Source organism: Neurospora tetrasperma (assembly GCF_000213175.1).
Source record: "Neurospora tetrasperma FGSC 2508 unplaced genomic scaffold NEUTE1scaffold_81, whole genome shotgun sequence".
NCBI lineage: Eukaryota > Fungi > Ascomycota > Sordariomycetes > Sordariales > Sordariaceae > Neurospora > Neurospora tetrasperma.
This window is the reverse complement of record NW_009799179.1, coordinates 1,131,233-1,146,055: the sequence shown is the minus strand read 5'-3', so window position 1 is coordinate 1,146,055 and position 14,823 is coordinate 1,131,233. Positions and strand designations below refer to the sequence as shown.

Sequence of the window (14,823 nt, the reverse complement as noted above, 5' to 3'; positions counted from 1 at the left end):
TACTGGAAGCACCCACTGACAACCACGGTCTGGAATAGAATAGAACAAGACTATATACCCCCCAACAATGGCGAACTCCAAGTTTGAGTACGTCAAGCAGTTCGAGCAACCTGACTCGCTTCTTCCAAACACCTGGATAGTAGTAAGGCTCGATGGTCGTGGCTTTACAAAGTATGTCTCTAGTTCTTTCCTGAAAGACATAATATTCCCAGGCCCTAACAAAAACAACAACAACAACCCAGATTCTCCACCAAATATGCCTTTGAAAAGCCCAACGATAAACGAGCCCTGGACCTCATGAACGCCGCCGCGCGCTCCGTCATGTCCGAGCTCCCCGACATCACCATCGCCTACGGCGTGTCGGACGAGTACAGTTTCGTCTTTCACAAATCCTGCACTTTATTCGAGCGACGCGCCAGCAAACTAGTCTCTACCATCGTCTCGACCTTCACAGCCTACTACATCCACCACTGGCCCACCTATTTTGTCGATGGGCCCCCCTTATCCCCACCCCTCCCTTCCTTCGACGGCCGCGCCGTCTGCTACCCGTCCGTCCAGAACCTGCGTGACTACATGAGCTGGCGCCAGGTCGACTGCCACATCAACAACCTGTACAACACCACGTTCTGGGCCCTCATTAACCAGGGAGGCATGGACGGGACGGCAGCCGAGTTGATGCTCAAGGGGACGTTCTCGGCAGACAAGAACGAGATTTTGTTCAAGAAGTTTGGGATTAACTATAATAACGAGCCGGAGATGTTTAAGAAGGGAAGTGTGATTTTTAGGAATTACGAGCTGGTGGAGCCAGGGACGAAAAGAGTTGGTGAGGAAGCAGAGGAGATGAGCAGCGCCGTACCGGAGGTCAAGTCGAAGAGTCAGGTGGAAAAAGACAAAAAGGCGAGGACAAAGGCCAAGATTGTGGTGGAACATTTGGATATCATCAGGGATGAGTTTTGGGAGAGGAGGCCGTGGTTGTTGAGCGGGAAGCCGGGGAAGGTTCCCAAGGAGCCTTGATGGAGTGAGTGGATGAAGAATGGAAGGATGAGATATGATTATGATACCTCTGGATACAACCATAGAGCTCGACGATTTTTAGTAGTTCAAAGGGACTTTGCTTCTATCGTGATGCGGTGGAATTTCTTGGAACACATGCTTTTGTCACGACAAACCTCCGAGGTGTGATTCTTTACCGACCTGAACGAGAAACACCATACTATACAAAGGGGCGGGGACGGCGTTGATTTCAAACCGGCATGGACTTTTCGGTTTCACCTCTACTCGTCAGGACCAGAACCGTTGAGTACCTCCTCAGTTAAGACTTCAGGAGACAACTCCGTGCCTCCACTGTATCTTATGTACCGGCCCGGATCGCCTTTCATCCCATCCGCCCCTCCGCCCATCCCCCTATGCACCATATAAGGTCCGCCACCGGACCTTAATTCCAGAGTGGTACCAATTGGCCAAATGGCCGAGCGGTTCCGATCATGAAAACATTGCCGGTGTGCGCGGTACCCGTGGTACAGTTTTCGTAGGTCGCAGCTGGAGCATGGTGGTTCGTTCCCCCAAAGACTCCTGGGTGACTGAGCTTTTTGTCGTTTTTCACACCTTCAGCTGTAGTCCAAAGTACAATAGAAACGTTCTCTGCGTTTTTATCTTTCATCGTCATTGAGTTTCGAACGCATTTCTTTTTTCGTTGGTGTTGGTTGTGGTCTCAAAGCCCCGGCCTGCTTGGTCATGGCACGAATGGGCCTCCGGAGAACAGGTACAAAAGCAAAGTTTGAAGTAAACAGAGACGAACGTGAGGTTGGAGTCGAGCCGTGCACCCATCACGCACTCCTCACTTACTGTGAATAATTTGCGCCTCATCAGTTCGCCTGAAAGTCGACGTCGAGTCACTCTCCAAACCCTTCCATGTCTTGAGTAAAAATACCCCAAATTGATGATGGTAGTTTCATCATTCCTTTTCTATCAATCCAGCTCCTCTCGCGAATCGTCCAGATCTGTCCTGTTCCATGAAAGACCAGCATAGAAACCGACGACGGAGTAAGCGACTCGAGCCACACATCATCCTTTCCAATATATCACATCTGGCCGTACACACTCGTCAAGTAGCAGCCTGGTGTATCGGAAAGGACATTGGTGAGCTTGATTTCCTTTCTCAACAAGGGGGGGGGGGTATCTTCATTCTAACAACTTTTCGACCTCTCCATCATCCATCACATCTTCAACCCTTCTTCTCCTTCTCCTTCTCCGACGTCCTCTTCCTCCTTTTCTCCTCCTTCTTCGCTCTCCTCTCCTTCTTCCTCGCTTTCCTCTCCTCCTTCGTCTCTGTCGCATTCCTCTTCCTCTTCTCCTCCTTCTTTGCCGCCTTTTTCGCCGCCTTCTTCTCCTCTTTCTTTTTCAATTTCTCCATCGCCTTCCTCCTCTTCTTTTCCTCCTTCTCCGCCTTCTTCTTATTACTACTCTCCCTCTTCTTCACTCCACCTTTGAGTCCAGCCACATCCTCCCTATCAGTCGGCGTACTCCTCCCACTTTCCGACTCAACAGTCCCAGCAAGTCCCTCCCCCCTCACAAAACTCGCATAAAGTCCCCCCGCCCCCGTGTACTTGCCCCCACCAATATTCGCCGTGACAGCATCCAGCTTTGATTGAGTCGTCGTCTGCACCACTTTCCCATCCTTGGAGGTGTCCAGCCCTTTAAGCTTCTCGTCAAAGGCCGCTAGCCACCATTGGTCCGACGTGTAGTGCGTCGATTGGCCGATGCCGCGGCCGTCGGTGTTGCGCGAGATACGCAAAGGGTTGGACAGACCGATGGTGTTGTCTGTGGGGTGCAGGGAATAGCCTTTGCCGCGCCAGCCTTGGGATTTTAAAAGGCGTTCGCCGTATTTGGGTGTGGATGTGGACATTGTTGGATGTGTTAGGTGTCGTTGCGGAGGGCGAGTGAGATGGATCAACTTTGATGAAGGTGGCGCGTTGGCCGTCGATTTTGGGGTGTCGCGAATTGGGTTCGATGGATGGGTTTCCTTCCAGGAAGAACACTTTTCGGTCGGTCGGTCGCGGAGCGTTTTGCAGAAAGACGATCACGGCGGTGTCGTAATACCGGATCGGAAGGATACAGCTCCAATTGGTTATGTAGAGGGCGGAGGCTAAAGGAGGGACGTGGGGGGATGGATGCGCCGATGAGGAATTGGATATTTCAGTCCTTCCTGTTGTTGTCTGTTCGCGATCGCCAAAAATCTGGAGTTCCTCAAAAGTTTGGCTGTGTGGGGTCGGACTTTTTCTGTGCAGGGATAGGGAATGGAAGTTAGATAAGCTTTATGGAGCTATGTGATTGGTACAGATAAGAGAGGTACTTGAGTACTTTGGGAAAGTCTGGGCAAACCGACCATCGAGGTTCTCCTTTTCAGTTCTCTGGAGTTGTTCACATCGGTAGAGTAAACACCCCAATATGACGAGAGCTAACGTGACGTCGAAGAGTTCCATTGAGAGACCAAAGGAACAGCATGATGTAAAACAAGGCCTCTAATGCATTTCTACTACCATCTATATACCGAACGTTTCTATAGATGACCCTGGTCGAACAAAGTGACTATCCATCTCCTGGCTTGCTATTCCGTGACTGTAGTACACGGGGATCGACTCCCGTCTTCTTCAACAAAGGTGATTCTTTCCTTCTTTTACCTTCTTTATATTTGTACTCAGAGTTCATCCCCACTAAACTCATCCGCAAACACCTCCTTGACCAGATTCTTCTTGTTAATCTTCCCCATCGCGTTCCGCGGGATCTTATCCACAATCTTCAGCACCTGGGGGATCTTATATGCCGCCAACCGATCCTTCAACGCCCTCCTCATCTCCAACGGGGTCCACTTACCCTCGGGCACATGCTCCTTATCCAAAATCACCACCGCGCCAACCTTCTGTCCCCACTTCCCACTGGGAACCGCTAGAACCGCGCACTCGGCCACCTGAGGCAGGCTGAGCATCTCCCTCTCCACCTCCAGCGCCGACACCTTTTCGCCGCCGCTCTTGATGATATCCGCGCTCTTACGGCCGAGGATAAAGTACATGTCCCCCCTCGCCCAGTCCTTCTGGCTCTTGAGGTCGCTCTTGCCTGCGCCCTCGGGCGCCGGCCTCCTGACGGCTACGTCGCCCGTCTTGAACCAACGCCCCTTACTGCCCGCAACGTCCTTTTCGTCTGTGACGAACTCCTTTGCCGTCGCTTCGGGGTTGCGCCAGTATTCCCTGAAAATACTGGGTCCGCGCAACTGAATCTCACCGGCCCGCTCACGGCCCGTCTCAGGATCCCGTTCCTGACCGGGCTCAATAATGGTGTTGTTTTCGATATCGACCAGGCGGGCTTCGACGCCGGGAAGAGGCCAGCCGACTGAACCGTCCACGCGGTCGGCGGTTTCGAGGCCGCATGACAGGGCCATGCCTACTTCGGTCATACCGTAGCGCTCAAGGAGGACGTTGCCGGAGGAAAGCTCGTGCCAGGCCTTCTTGATCGGGGTAGGGAGGGCGGCGGAGCCGGAGATGGCGAGGCGAAGATTGCTGGGAGCAATGGCCTTGCGAGTGGCAGTTTGGAGGTCGTCGGGGAGGTTCTTGTGGGTGGTTAGGAGGCGGGAGTAGACGGTGGGGACGACGGTGAAGAAGGTGATCTTCTTCTTGTCCGAGGTGTCGGGGAGGAAGGGAGCGGCAAAACGCTTCCAGACGGCGTCGGGGTTGAAAGGGAACATGAACTCAATGGAGCTGCCTGCGAAGAGAGGGGTGAAAATGGCGTTGATGGTGCCGTGGATGTGGTGCAGCGGTAGCACGTGGAGGAGGTGGTCGGCGGGGGTGTATTCCCAGGCGTGGATGAGGGAACGGGCTTGGGCCGTCATGACGGATTGGGGAATCAGTACGCCTTTCTGTATCGAGTGTCAGTTGCCAACTTCTTGGTGTTGAAAATAGGGATTTGAGAGGTTTCCTACAGGCCGGTTCGTGGTTCCGGAGGTGTAGAGCATCATGCCCGCTTCTCCCGGTCCGGACTTGGAGTCCAGAGTGACCTGCTCATGCTGGCTTCCTCCTTGGAACTTGGTAAGCTCTAGGAGAGTTGGCTCAGAGTCCAATTCCGTCTTTAGCACTTCCTGTGCCTTATTGGTAAACTTGGCAGACGAGAGAAGCAGCAGGGCTTCGCTATGGTTCAGGATGTACTGGAGTTCCGGAGCTGGGAAAGCAGGAGACAAGGGTACGGCAATAGACTTGGCAGCCAGACATGCGAGTAGAGTTACTGAATACGGAATTACAAGTCAGTATCTCTCACCATTCGAGGTCAATGGCTGGATGGAGATAGATGACCGGCTTACCTACATAGTCGTAGCTGTTTTCTACCAAGAAAGCAATGCGTTCGCCGTCGAGATCTTCCTTGCCAGCGGTTTCATATAGCCTGTTCCGAGTCTTCCAAACATCCCCTAGGAGCTCGCCATACTTGAATGTCCTCCCACTGTTTGAGTGAACGACGACGGTAGACTCGGGGTCATGGCGAGAGATGGCCTCGAAGACGGGCAGCTTGGGAAGTGTGGAGGCCATTCTTACGGCACCGGTGACCGATCTGCAGTTGAGGTATCGGGGGGAAGCAAGGGCGACAGAAGTCTTGTTAAGCAACCGGGAACCAAGTCGCCTGGTGCCAAGGGTTATATAGGGTAGGTTCATTTGGAAAGAAGAAGGAGGAGGGCCACGGAGGGTGGGCGTGGGTACAACCTTGGCTACTTTATATTGCGATGAACTCGCTGGGGACTGGGACGAAAGGCGGTACGCGTGTCTAACGGAACACGGTTTAGAATAGGTACTTACACCAACCTGATGTTGAGTTCACAAGGTGCTTCTGAAGTGCGGTGATCGTGCTGATCTAGAGGTACCTAGCCCCGGCCCGGTGGGAATGGTGGACGGAAATACAAACAAGGATTGGGCGTCATGACCCAAAACCATGGCACGGGATGCCGAGTCGGGCCACCTCTGAGACTTTTTGACGTTCTCATTGCTACACCGGCAACACCAACAGTCATATCACCTCGTATGTCAACAAACATAACCATGAGGAAAAGGCACACTCTATGCTAGAGATAGTGTATGCTAGAAATAGTTGTAGGGCGGAACATGCCTTCTCATGCTGCTCCAAGTACCTAGGTACTTATCCTCGCGTGCAACTGGTGGTTGGGGAACTCCCGTCCACTCTCTCGACCAGGAACTCCAGCTTCGGCAATACGGTAAAAAGATGGCGCTCCTTCAGCGGCTTCCTGTCCCACCCCAGTTGATGTACACCCCTGCAGCCGAAAGATCGTGGGGCATTTTTACAGGGGGTGTAAACAATGAGAAGTCCCCGCGGAATCCCATTGGCTTCCGTCGTCCAACCTTCCATCGAACGGAAGCAACGAAAGCTCTCTTCTGCCCCTCCACCACCACGACGAACAACTTCAACTCACTTTGAACTAAGCTTTGGTTGATCCTGACCATCATCATTCAACACCACTGTCCTACTTGCACGACTGTGTGCGTACCAACAAGCCAAATCCTCCTCTCAACAAAAGCGACACGAGCCTCTCCACCAACTGCACCAAAAGCGCATAGCTCCGCGACCCAAATAAAACCTCCGAGTTCCGCAGTTTCCCGGCCGATACCACTTCGGGATCTACTTCTATGTTGCGCCGCACCGTCTTCGGCCTCGCCAGAAGCGCCATTCCCACCAGCTCCGTCACCTCGTTGACCGGCGTCTTCCGATCACTCTCCACCACCACCAGCATCATGGCTTCGTCGACCGTGACGTCCGAATCCCCTTCTTCCACTACCCCAATGGAGGATGCGATTCGTGAAAAGGTTCGTCCCATTTGCGCCCTCCCCCCTCTCCATATCTCCTTTTTCCTCTTCCAACCAAACACTAACACCTCCTCCTCCCCCCCTCCCAGATAACAACCCACCTAGCCCCCCGCACCCTCCAAATCCACAACGACTCGCACCTGCACGCCCATCACTCCGCCATGCGCGGCGTCACGTCCCGCGAGACGCATTTCCGAGTCGTGATCTCATCGGACGCCTTCAAGGGAAAAATGCAGCCGGCGCGCCATAGATTGGTTTACGGGTTGCTCAAGGACGAGATGGCCAAGGAGGGCGGGATCCATGCGTTGCAGTTGAGGACGATGACGTTGGAAGAGGAGGATAAGAGGAGGGAGAAGGAGGAGGAGGCAGAAGAGAGGGCGAGGACTTGCAAGGACTAGTTCTAGCTAGGGGAATGAAGTGGATGGTATGAAGAAAGGGAGGTGAAGGACAGGAGAGAGTATAAGTAGGGACTGCATGTGATGGTTTGGAATGTTGTCAGCAGAAGATCTGATGTGAGAAAGGCAGAAGTTGAAGAAAGAGAGACAAGGAAAAGAGAGAGAGAGAGAGAAACGAAATGATACCCATGATTCTATAGAACGCATCAACTTTGTACGGCGAGAGCATCTTTAGACCCAGACGGAGGGGCCAAATTATCACGATAATAGTCTCGCAAGTAAGTTGGATACAAGTTGAAGTAGTTCAAACAGCAAAGCTCGCTCGCTACGCTCGCCGTCCTATATAAACTAGTACCCGACAGATACGCCAAGTAGAAAGCACCAAAGCTAGTTTTGTAGACCTTGCCTAATCGCTTCGCCTCCCAATCGCCACACATACAAAGTTTGATGATGACCAATGGTGACCGATACGGCACGCTCATGGCAGAAAGGCCCATTCATTTCCTTGCTGATCAGCCATGTATGGAAAAGGTCCCATATGTCCTGTCTTCAGCATACACGGGTAGTCGACGGGCCAGGAGAATGTTCGTATTGGTAGACAAGGGTAAAAGAAACAAATGAATAGGGCCAGATGACAACGGGAACATGTACGTTTTGGTGGACAACCGCATGGGAAGTATATGGGTGGAGCGAGGCCAAGGAACCAGGTCCATATAGATATTCATAATGCTAGGGAAAGTCAAGAGCGGGAGGCGGGAGTGTGAATGAACAGGATTCGCGGAGCTATCGAAAACCCTATTCAATGCGGTCAACCGCTACCACCTTCCTGTCGGCGTAACTTTGGAGGCCTTCGCCGCACTAAGAAAAAGAAAACAGAAGTCAGTATCAAGTAATCCAAAAATATGTTGGAATAGCGTAAGAGAAGAAAGAGTCAAAAACAGCATAGGCAACACTTACGTAGCTGACTAGAGGGCTGACCTCCACGCCGTCCTCCACGCCTTCCGCAAACTTGGCACCAGCCGCCTCCAACCATCTGCGTCCCTGCGCCATGATATCGTGCCTGCTGGTATCCGGATCATCCTCACCCGTTCCCCTGGCGTTCTTAAGCGGGCTGAACTCATCCTCGCGCTTAACCTCCATGCAAGCAAACTTGGAAAGCTCAATCAAGGGGAAGACGTCGAAAACGAACTGCTCCAACTTGATGCCGTTCGGCTTCTCAGGCTTGACAGTCTCTCCCGACTCCAGATCCGCATAGGGGATCTTCTTCCGGGCAATGTGGTGTGGCAGGTTGCTCGCCCACTCGGGAATCGACTTGAGGAAGCGGAACGAATAGTAGTGGTTGACAATGTTGGCGGCACGGAACCTGAGCACTCCAGGTTGCGCCGGGTCCTCCTCGGCAGCAACTGCGTCGTCGATCTCGCTGTACTCGACGACGTCCGGCTTGCCATTCTTGAGGAGAATAAGTCCAACGGGCTCGGTCGCGTTGCGCTTGCGTACCACCTTGGTACCAATATCGACGTTCTGGGAAGCGCAGTAGCCGATGAAGACAGGATCCGCGACCTTGACGAGACAGTTGTCTACGCAGTAGGCGTGGACGTGCTCGATGCCGCGGCGGGCCATGTCATCGAGGACCTTGGCGTCAACGAGTGCATTGTAGATGCCGCCGTTGCCATCAGGAGCGACGGCAACCCTAGACTTGCTCTCAAGAAGGATCTTGCCATCGTTGGAAATGCAGGGAAGCACGCCCTGCTCAAAGATGATAACCTGGTCGGGGCTGAGGCCGAAGTAGTTGTTGGTCTTGAAGAAGTCCTCGGTGGCCTTGCGAGTAGGGCCGGACGTCATGACGTACCATGGCACCACCGGGGAGCCGGCCTGCTCGCGGCGTTCCGAAGCCAGCACCTGCAGTCTTGCGATCCTTTCGGCTTGGATCTGGAAAAGAGACTTGTGAGAGGGCAGACCGATGTCGAAGCAGCCCTTGGGGGCAGAACTGCCAAGACGGGTGCCCTGACCGCCCGCCATGAGGACAACAGCAACCTTATTGTCAGCAATCAGCTGCAGGCCGCGGTTCCACCACTCATCCTGAGTCTGTTTATCGGAGTCCAAGGTACTGGCTCTGGCCGAGTCGGGCAATGGCTCGAGGGTGGGCTTCTCACTATCAGAGGACTGAGGAGTGAGCGCCTTGGCGGCAATCTTGTTGATATAGAGGGGATCGAAACCGGCGAGCTGCTTGTAGAGCTGCGCCTGTTCTTCGCTCGAAAGGGAGTCGTAGAAGGTGAACACCTGGCCCTGGCCGGCGTTGGTGTACTTGTCCTTGAGCTCGGAGACCTGCTCCGGGGTCGGTACTGGACCGACGGCCATTGTGATTATTCGGAATTAGTTATGGTTGGATATATGATACGAAATGAGGGGTGCAATCGATGGGACGGAAGCTCTCAATGTCGGGATGGAGGGGCAGTGGTGTTACTTGGAGTCGGGACAATCTATTTGGAGGAACTGGTGCTCTAGCTTGTGGATGGTTGAGGAAGCAGAGAAATCGATGGAGAAAGAAAAGGGGACATATGATATAGTCAACAATTAATTGGAACAGAGGAGCAACTTCAGCTATAAAAAGATTCCCAGAGAGCAAGTGACGTGGGACACAAGAGGAGACAATACGAGCTGACAGACGGGAAGCTCAAAGCAACGACTGGAGATCAAGGCCCAAGACCCCAACACGAGACGGGATACGCTGCTGCCACTGGTACCACACTGCAGCTACGACTCGACCCGCTACACTCGGACGGTTCCAGAATGGCGGGGCCTATGAGACAGGCACCGATCCATTGGATGAACCCCGCCACCTAACTTCTGTCACCGCCAGTCGAGTCCGCGTCCTGAACCCCACCAGAGGCAGGTACCTTGGGTATCTGTATCATTCTGTTGGTGATTATTTGGGAACAACGCCGTAACAGTAACACTAACAGGAAGGTGAAAGCCACGACGCAATGAAGCCACCTGACGCATAGCCACCTCCTATACGTCACGTCTTGGCTGGTTTCACTGATACGGTTTATATGGTAAGTGTAAAAGGTTCGAAGGTTCAACAGCAAAATGAGCTCAGAAAAGGGTTTCTGTGGATGAAGGCTAACATTATGTTTCATCAGATTCAATCTGGACTGTGACTGACTGTTTGCGTGCTTAGCTCGGCCACTTCACGAGACGAGGATTTCTCAGTTTTGGATACCTCTACAGCAATGATGAGGCACCAGAAGTTGACTGGGGAGAAGTCACAACTAATCTTATTCGCAATCAATCACCAATTCATGTCTTCGTTCGCACTACACTCCTCTCTGACTAGCAAACTTCACTGATGAATGGAAAATGGATGATAATGATGATCAATGCTATGCCAAAGAGGTATCCCACCACTCCACGATGATGACATGACAACAGCCAAAAGGGAAACTGTAGGTATCAATCCAAGAAGTATATACATGTACACGTGTACGGTATATGTGTATAAAGTCAAAAAGAATAACTTAAAAGTGTTCCTTCCAGAACCTAAAATTGACCTCACGAGTCGTCGCCGTCTTAGCCGCCTTTTGGATATCACGGGCTGTTCGAAAACCATGTCAGTAAGCAAATCCTCAATAATCACTAAATGGTTTTTGGGGGGAAAAAGGAAAAACTCACCAGCAGCACTAGGTCCACAGAAATACACTCCGACCGTCGTCCGCATATTGCCCTCCAACCCATTCAAATACGTCCGATCCAAAATACCATTCCGCATGCTCTCAAAGAACCTTTGGAAGTTGGGCCGACCAAAATTCGTCCTCGCCTTCAGCTCCGTCAATGGATCCACTTCGGCACCGACACTATTCAGCACGATATTCTGCGTGGTATCCATGTCCAGCTTCTGCGTGAGGTACGTATGAATCTTAAGGAACTCTATTCCGCTTGATCCGGGGATCCGGGCTGCCTCGCTCGACTGCTGCTCCAGCGAACTCAGCAAAATCTGGAACCACTCGAACGAAGAGGTATCTTTGCACACCCAGATGAACTCGACACGGCGCAGACGTGTAGGCGGGTTTGGCCCGTTGCGCAGATGCCAGATGTTCTTGAGGATGGAGGCCCAAGGGGTGACGCCAATACCCGTACCGATCAGCACGGCGATCTCGTTCTCAAAGACGTCTTCGGCAGGCGCACCGTAGGGCCCATCGATGCGGAGAGGGGGAAGGTGGTCGCCGTTCATCAGGGCGACTTCGTACATGCCATTCGGGTCGACGCCGTCATAGAGCTTAGCTTGGGCAGGGCCGGCGCCGATGGAATTGGCGAGTTCCCTGGTGAAGTCACCGACTTGGCGGATGTGCACGGAGACGTAAGGATCGTACGGGCACGATGTGATGGTGAAGGGGTGCCATTGGTACTTGGAGACTTGGGGCATCTGCAAAAAGAGCCACTGGCCGGCCTTGTACTTGAATGAGGGCTTGTGAAACTGGATCTCGACGACGTCGTAAGGGTGGCGGACCACACGGGTAATCTTGGTTTCACGAATAGCACGGATCTCGCGATACAGGCGCTCGAGGAGGTAAAAGCCGCCTGTCCAAAGCTCCCAGCGCCAGCCGAGGTAGCCGATGCAGTGCTCCCAGTACTGCTTACCGTCAAAGGGCGAGAAGCTGCTGGCAGTGTCGCGGACGAAGCAGCCAACTGTGTGGGTGTACAGGGCGAGGAAGAAGGGGATGAAGAGGTGGTGAGTGTACCAAAAGGTCTCGAAGGATTGCTGTCTGATGCGGTGGTGGGCTGTCGTGTACATCAGAAGCATGCAAAGAAGCATGACATGGCCGGTGATACCGCCAGGCTGAGCGTAGTGAATCTGGACTGCCGATACGGGTCGGATCTGTGTCTTTTCAACGTTGTAAAAGCTGTTGTCAGGTTAGCAGTATTCTTGGTATTTCTCAGTGGTTTGCGGGCGATACTTACTTGACGTAGTGAGATGAGGTGTGGATGACGGTAAAGAGAAGCATAGCGTAAGCAAGCTGTCTATGCATCCAGATATTCTCATCAAGTGGGATGAATCTAATCTTAGGTCGGATGAACCTCATGATCGTTCTGCAGACTGGCAACAAGATGAGCATGGCATCTACACTCAACACTAGACCGGCACCTCGAGAGAACCAGACCGAGTACTGTAATTTGTTGAGACCCGCTAGGCGGGCATCAGATGCTTGCTTCCACCTGTTGATTGTTGTGTCAGCAACATTGCCTTTGCTCACCAAGTCCTAAGCCCCATCCACCACCGGCTGACAAGATGAAAACGTACCATCCATAAGCGAAGATTCCCCAGTGAAATGTCCAGAAGAGAACATGGAAAAGCAGCTTAGTTGGCGTAAGCTGCTTCTTCAGCAGTACGAGGAGACTCATGTTGGCGACCGCTAGATCCCCCCTCCGTTCAATCCGCCCTCAATAACACAAATGAGTTTCGGAAGTTGATGAATGTCGACCTGCGACTCGTCAACACTCGGTGTAAGGCTCGAGGGTATCGAAAGCCGTGGTAGCTGGTTGATGTAGAGACCGCAAGACTCCCTTTGCCGACACTCTGATATTCAAAAAGTGATTTGTCTTCCTAAACAATCTGATATCGATATTCGTGTCGATGAATCAGGTCGGTAAAGATGAAGCACGGTGAACCCAAGAAAACACACACACTAATGTAAGAATAAAAAGTAAAGAGTGGTCTGAGCCAGCAGCTAAAGAGAATGGAAGGGTGAAGTAACTGTAAGGCTCAAGAGAAAAGAGAGTCCGTGTTACCTCACAAGGAGAGGAAGAGAAAGAGAGATGGTAGGAACCACGACAAGAAGTATACGCGGGGAAGCCAACCTCAAGAGGGAGGATGGTTGATGGATCCAAGACTGGAGTGAGTAGGATGCTTGTCGGCCACCCACAGGAATCCCGTCGATCAATGACCGTTGATGGTTGTAGTGGTGATGTTATTGTCCGGGGTTAATGGTCAGACCGGGAACACGGCAATAGGACAACCCGAGTTTCCTTGCGGGACACGCAGTTAAAGCAGCTTTTGGTTCTGCTGAATGGTACCGGCTACCTAGGTGTCAACCGTATAGTCGGTGTTCACACTCCAGTATAGGTGTGTCAGATTCCCACCAGACGGATAACGTCTTTGCGACAGTTGGTGGAGAGAAGTTGAGACGAAAACCGTTAGAGACGCTTTGACGAGGGGGTTGTGTGAGGCGACCTGAGATGTTTCGACTGCGACAGGGGTTGACTATAGCGTAGTAGCGTCCTCTTATACAGCGTGGTATTGTCCGTCGGCTTTATTTGCTAGCTTCTGAAGATGGTGTTGTCGTCGTTGCTCCTCATCATCATGTTAACAATGAAGCTTGGAGAGGCAAGGAGTAACGGGAGAGGAAAGGATTAAAAGGGAAAGAGAGATCTGGAAAAAGATGCACAGAAGCCGCCTCAGGGTCCAGAATCCCAAGAAAACCAAGTGAAAAGTTAGGCCCAATCAGGAAATGCTGTCACACCCATATCGTCCCGGCGCTTAACGGTTGGGTTACGGACAGGGGAGGCTCGTCTCGAACAGGCCGAATCGTCCCTGGTCCTTTGTGCAGTCCCTCCAAATCTCCCAGTGACATGCTCCCGGCGGCGCTAGACACCAGAGAAGGATGGCGTCCTGCAGGAGAGCTCATGTTTTTGCCCAATGATATCTCGCAATTGCCTGGTAAGGTGACAAGCTCGAATCCAGTTCAGGACTACATGTTTGGTCACGTATACTACACCATACCTAGTTATCGCAACTGACCCGAGGGGCAAGAGTACCTCTAGGTGCGGTAACATGTCAATGTGAAATGACTGCATCTTGAACATGATCTACCAACCGTGATATGTTTAAACATAACGCTATCACTTCTTGGCCGTGGCTACGCATAGGCATCAGGGCCCATGGAATGATTTGGTGGGCTGATGACCCAGACTCTTCTGGCCTCTGCGAGACATGATTCCTCTCAGCGGCACCTGCAGTTTGGGTGTCAGTAGCGCTCGAGTCCGGCGATGAGGTCCACTTCATGTTTGAATGTTTACTGCTCTTCCCTCGAATCGACAACTCAGCAAAAGGCGCTGCGTGGTTGAAAATGGTTGCTTAGGAGTGATTTGTCTTAAATATTTCTTGGGCTGAAGCATCGAGACAAGCTGAGCAAAAACTACTGGTCCGAGCTCCCATGTCGTTCCGGGCTACAGAACCTGGTGGGCAACTTCAGAGTGCCATCTTGAAGTTTAAGCTTGATCTTATATCCGGGCGCTAGACCTTGGTTGTTAGAGCTTCTTCGGTACAACCGACGTATCCCCGGCTTAAGGCTTCCAGGAGGCCCAACTAGGAAGAGTCAATGATCGTCCAACGTCGGGTAAGGTATCATGCATTGGTTTCGTTTGAGGTCAGACAGGGGGACCACGGGGGCCAAGGAAGGCTGGAAGAGAGGGGCTCCGAATCCTCTCGGGGTGACTTTGAACGTATAGTGAAACGAGAAGCGGTATGTGTGTCCTGCAGAGGGAAGCCTTTCGAAAAAGATTAAGGGTTGCCTCTG

General features: G+C 52.3%; 7 protein-coding genes across 7 annotated transcripts; 2 read left to right on the top strand and 5 right to left on the bottom strand.

Annotated features, from left to right (window-relative positions):
- Positions 1-67: 67 nt before the first annotated feature.
- On the top strand, positions 68-1,105 carry NEUTE1DRAFT_70540 (uncharacterized protein; the record flags this gene model as incomplete). The annotated part of the gene is made up of 2 exons (XM_009856976.1): positions 68-171; positions 243-1,105. The coding sequence occupies 2 exons, from the start codon at positions 68-70 to the stop codon at positions 1,012-1,014; spliced, it is 876 nt and encodes a 291-aa protein (XP_009855278.1).
- A 1,050-nt stretch (positions 1,106-2,155) lies between these two features.
- NEUTE1DRAFT_132525 (uncharacterized protein) lies at positions 2,156-2,905 on the bottom strand (the record flags this gene model as incomplete). The annotated part of the gene is made up of 1 exon (XM_009856975.1): positions 2,156-2,905. The coding sequence occupies one exon, from the start codon at positions 2,903-2,905 to the stop codon at positions 2,225-2,227; it is 681 nt and encodes a 226-aa protein (XP_009855277.1).
- Positions 2,906-3,509: 604 nt separating this feature from the next.
- On the bottom strand, positions 3,510-5,657 carry NEUTE1DRAFT_70536 (uncharacterized protein; the record flags this gene model as incomplete). The annotated part of the gene is made up of 3 exons (XM_009856974.1): positions 3,510-4,909; positions 4,973-5,271; positions 5,348-5,657. The coding sequence occupies 3 exons, from the start codon at positions 5,568-5,570 to the stop codon at positions 3,698-3,700; spliced, it is 1,734 nt and encodes a 577-aa protein (XP_009855276.1).
- Positions 5,658-6,469: 812 nt separating this feature from the next.
- NEUTE1DRAFT_118482 (uncharacterized protein) lies at positions 6,470-6,757 on the bottom strand (the record flags this gene model as incomplete). Its single annotated transcript, XM_009856973.1, has 1 exon — positions 6,470-6,757. A coding segment is annotated over one exon (257 nt), but the record flags the coding sequence as incomplete, so codon positions are not given.
- Positions 6,758-6,785: 28 nt separating this feature from the next.
- Positions 6,786-7,522, top strand: NEUTE1DRAFT_70534 (uncharacterized protein; the record flags this gene model as incomplete). The annotated part of the gene is made up of 2 exons (XM_009856972.1): positions 6,786-6,854; positions 6,944-7,522. 2 exons carry the CDS (start codon positions 6,831-6,833, stop codon positions 7,250-7,252), a joined length of 333 nt encoding a protein of 110 aa, XP_009855274.1.
- NEUTE1DRAFT_70531 (UDP-N-acetylglucosamine pyrophosphorylase) lies at positions 7,521-9,792 on the bottom strand (the record flags this gene model as incomplete). The annotated part of the gene is made up of 2 exons (XM_009856971.1): positions 7,521-8,107; positions 8,207-9,792. 2 exons carry the CDS (start codon positions 9,605-9,607, stop codon positions 8,045-8,047), a joined length of 1,464 nt encoding a protein of 487 aa, XP_009855273.1.
- Positions 9,793-10,682: 890 nt separating this feature from the next.
- NEUTE1DRAFT_132521 (uncharacterized protein) lies at positions 10,683-12,649 on the bottom strand (the record flags this gene model as incomplete). Its single annotated transcript, XM_009856970.1, has 4 exons — positions 10,683-10,844; positions 10,922-12,150; positions 12,209-12,463; positions 12,549-12,649. 4 exons carry the CDS (start codon positions 12,647-12,649, stop codon positions 10,768-10,770), a joined length of 1,662 nt encoding a protein of 553 aa, XP_009855272.1.
- Positions 12,650-14,823: the final 2,174 nt, after the last annotated feature.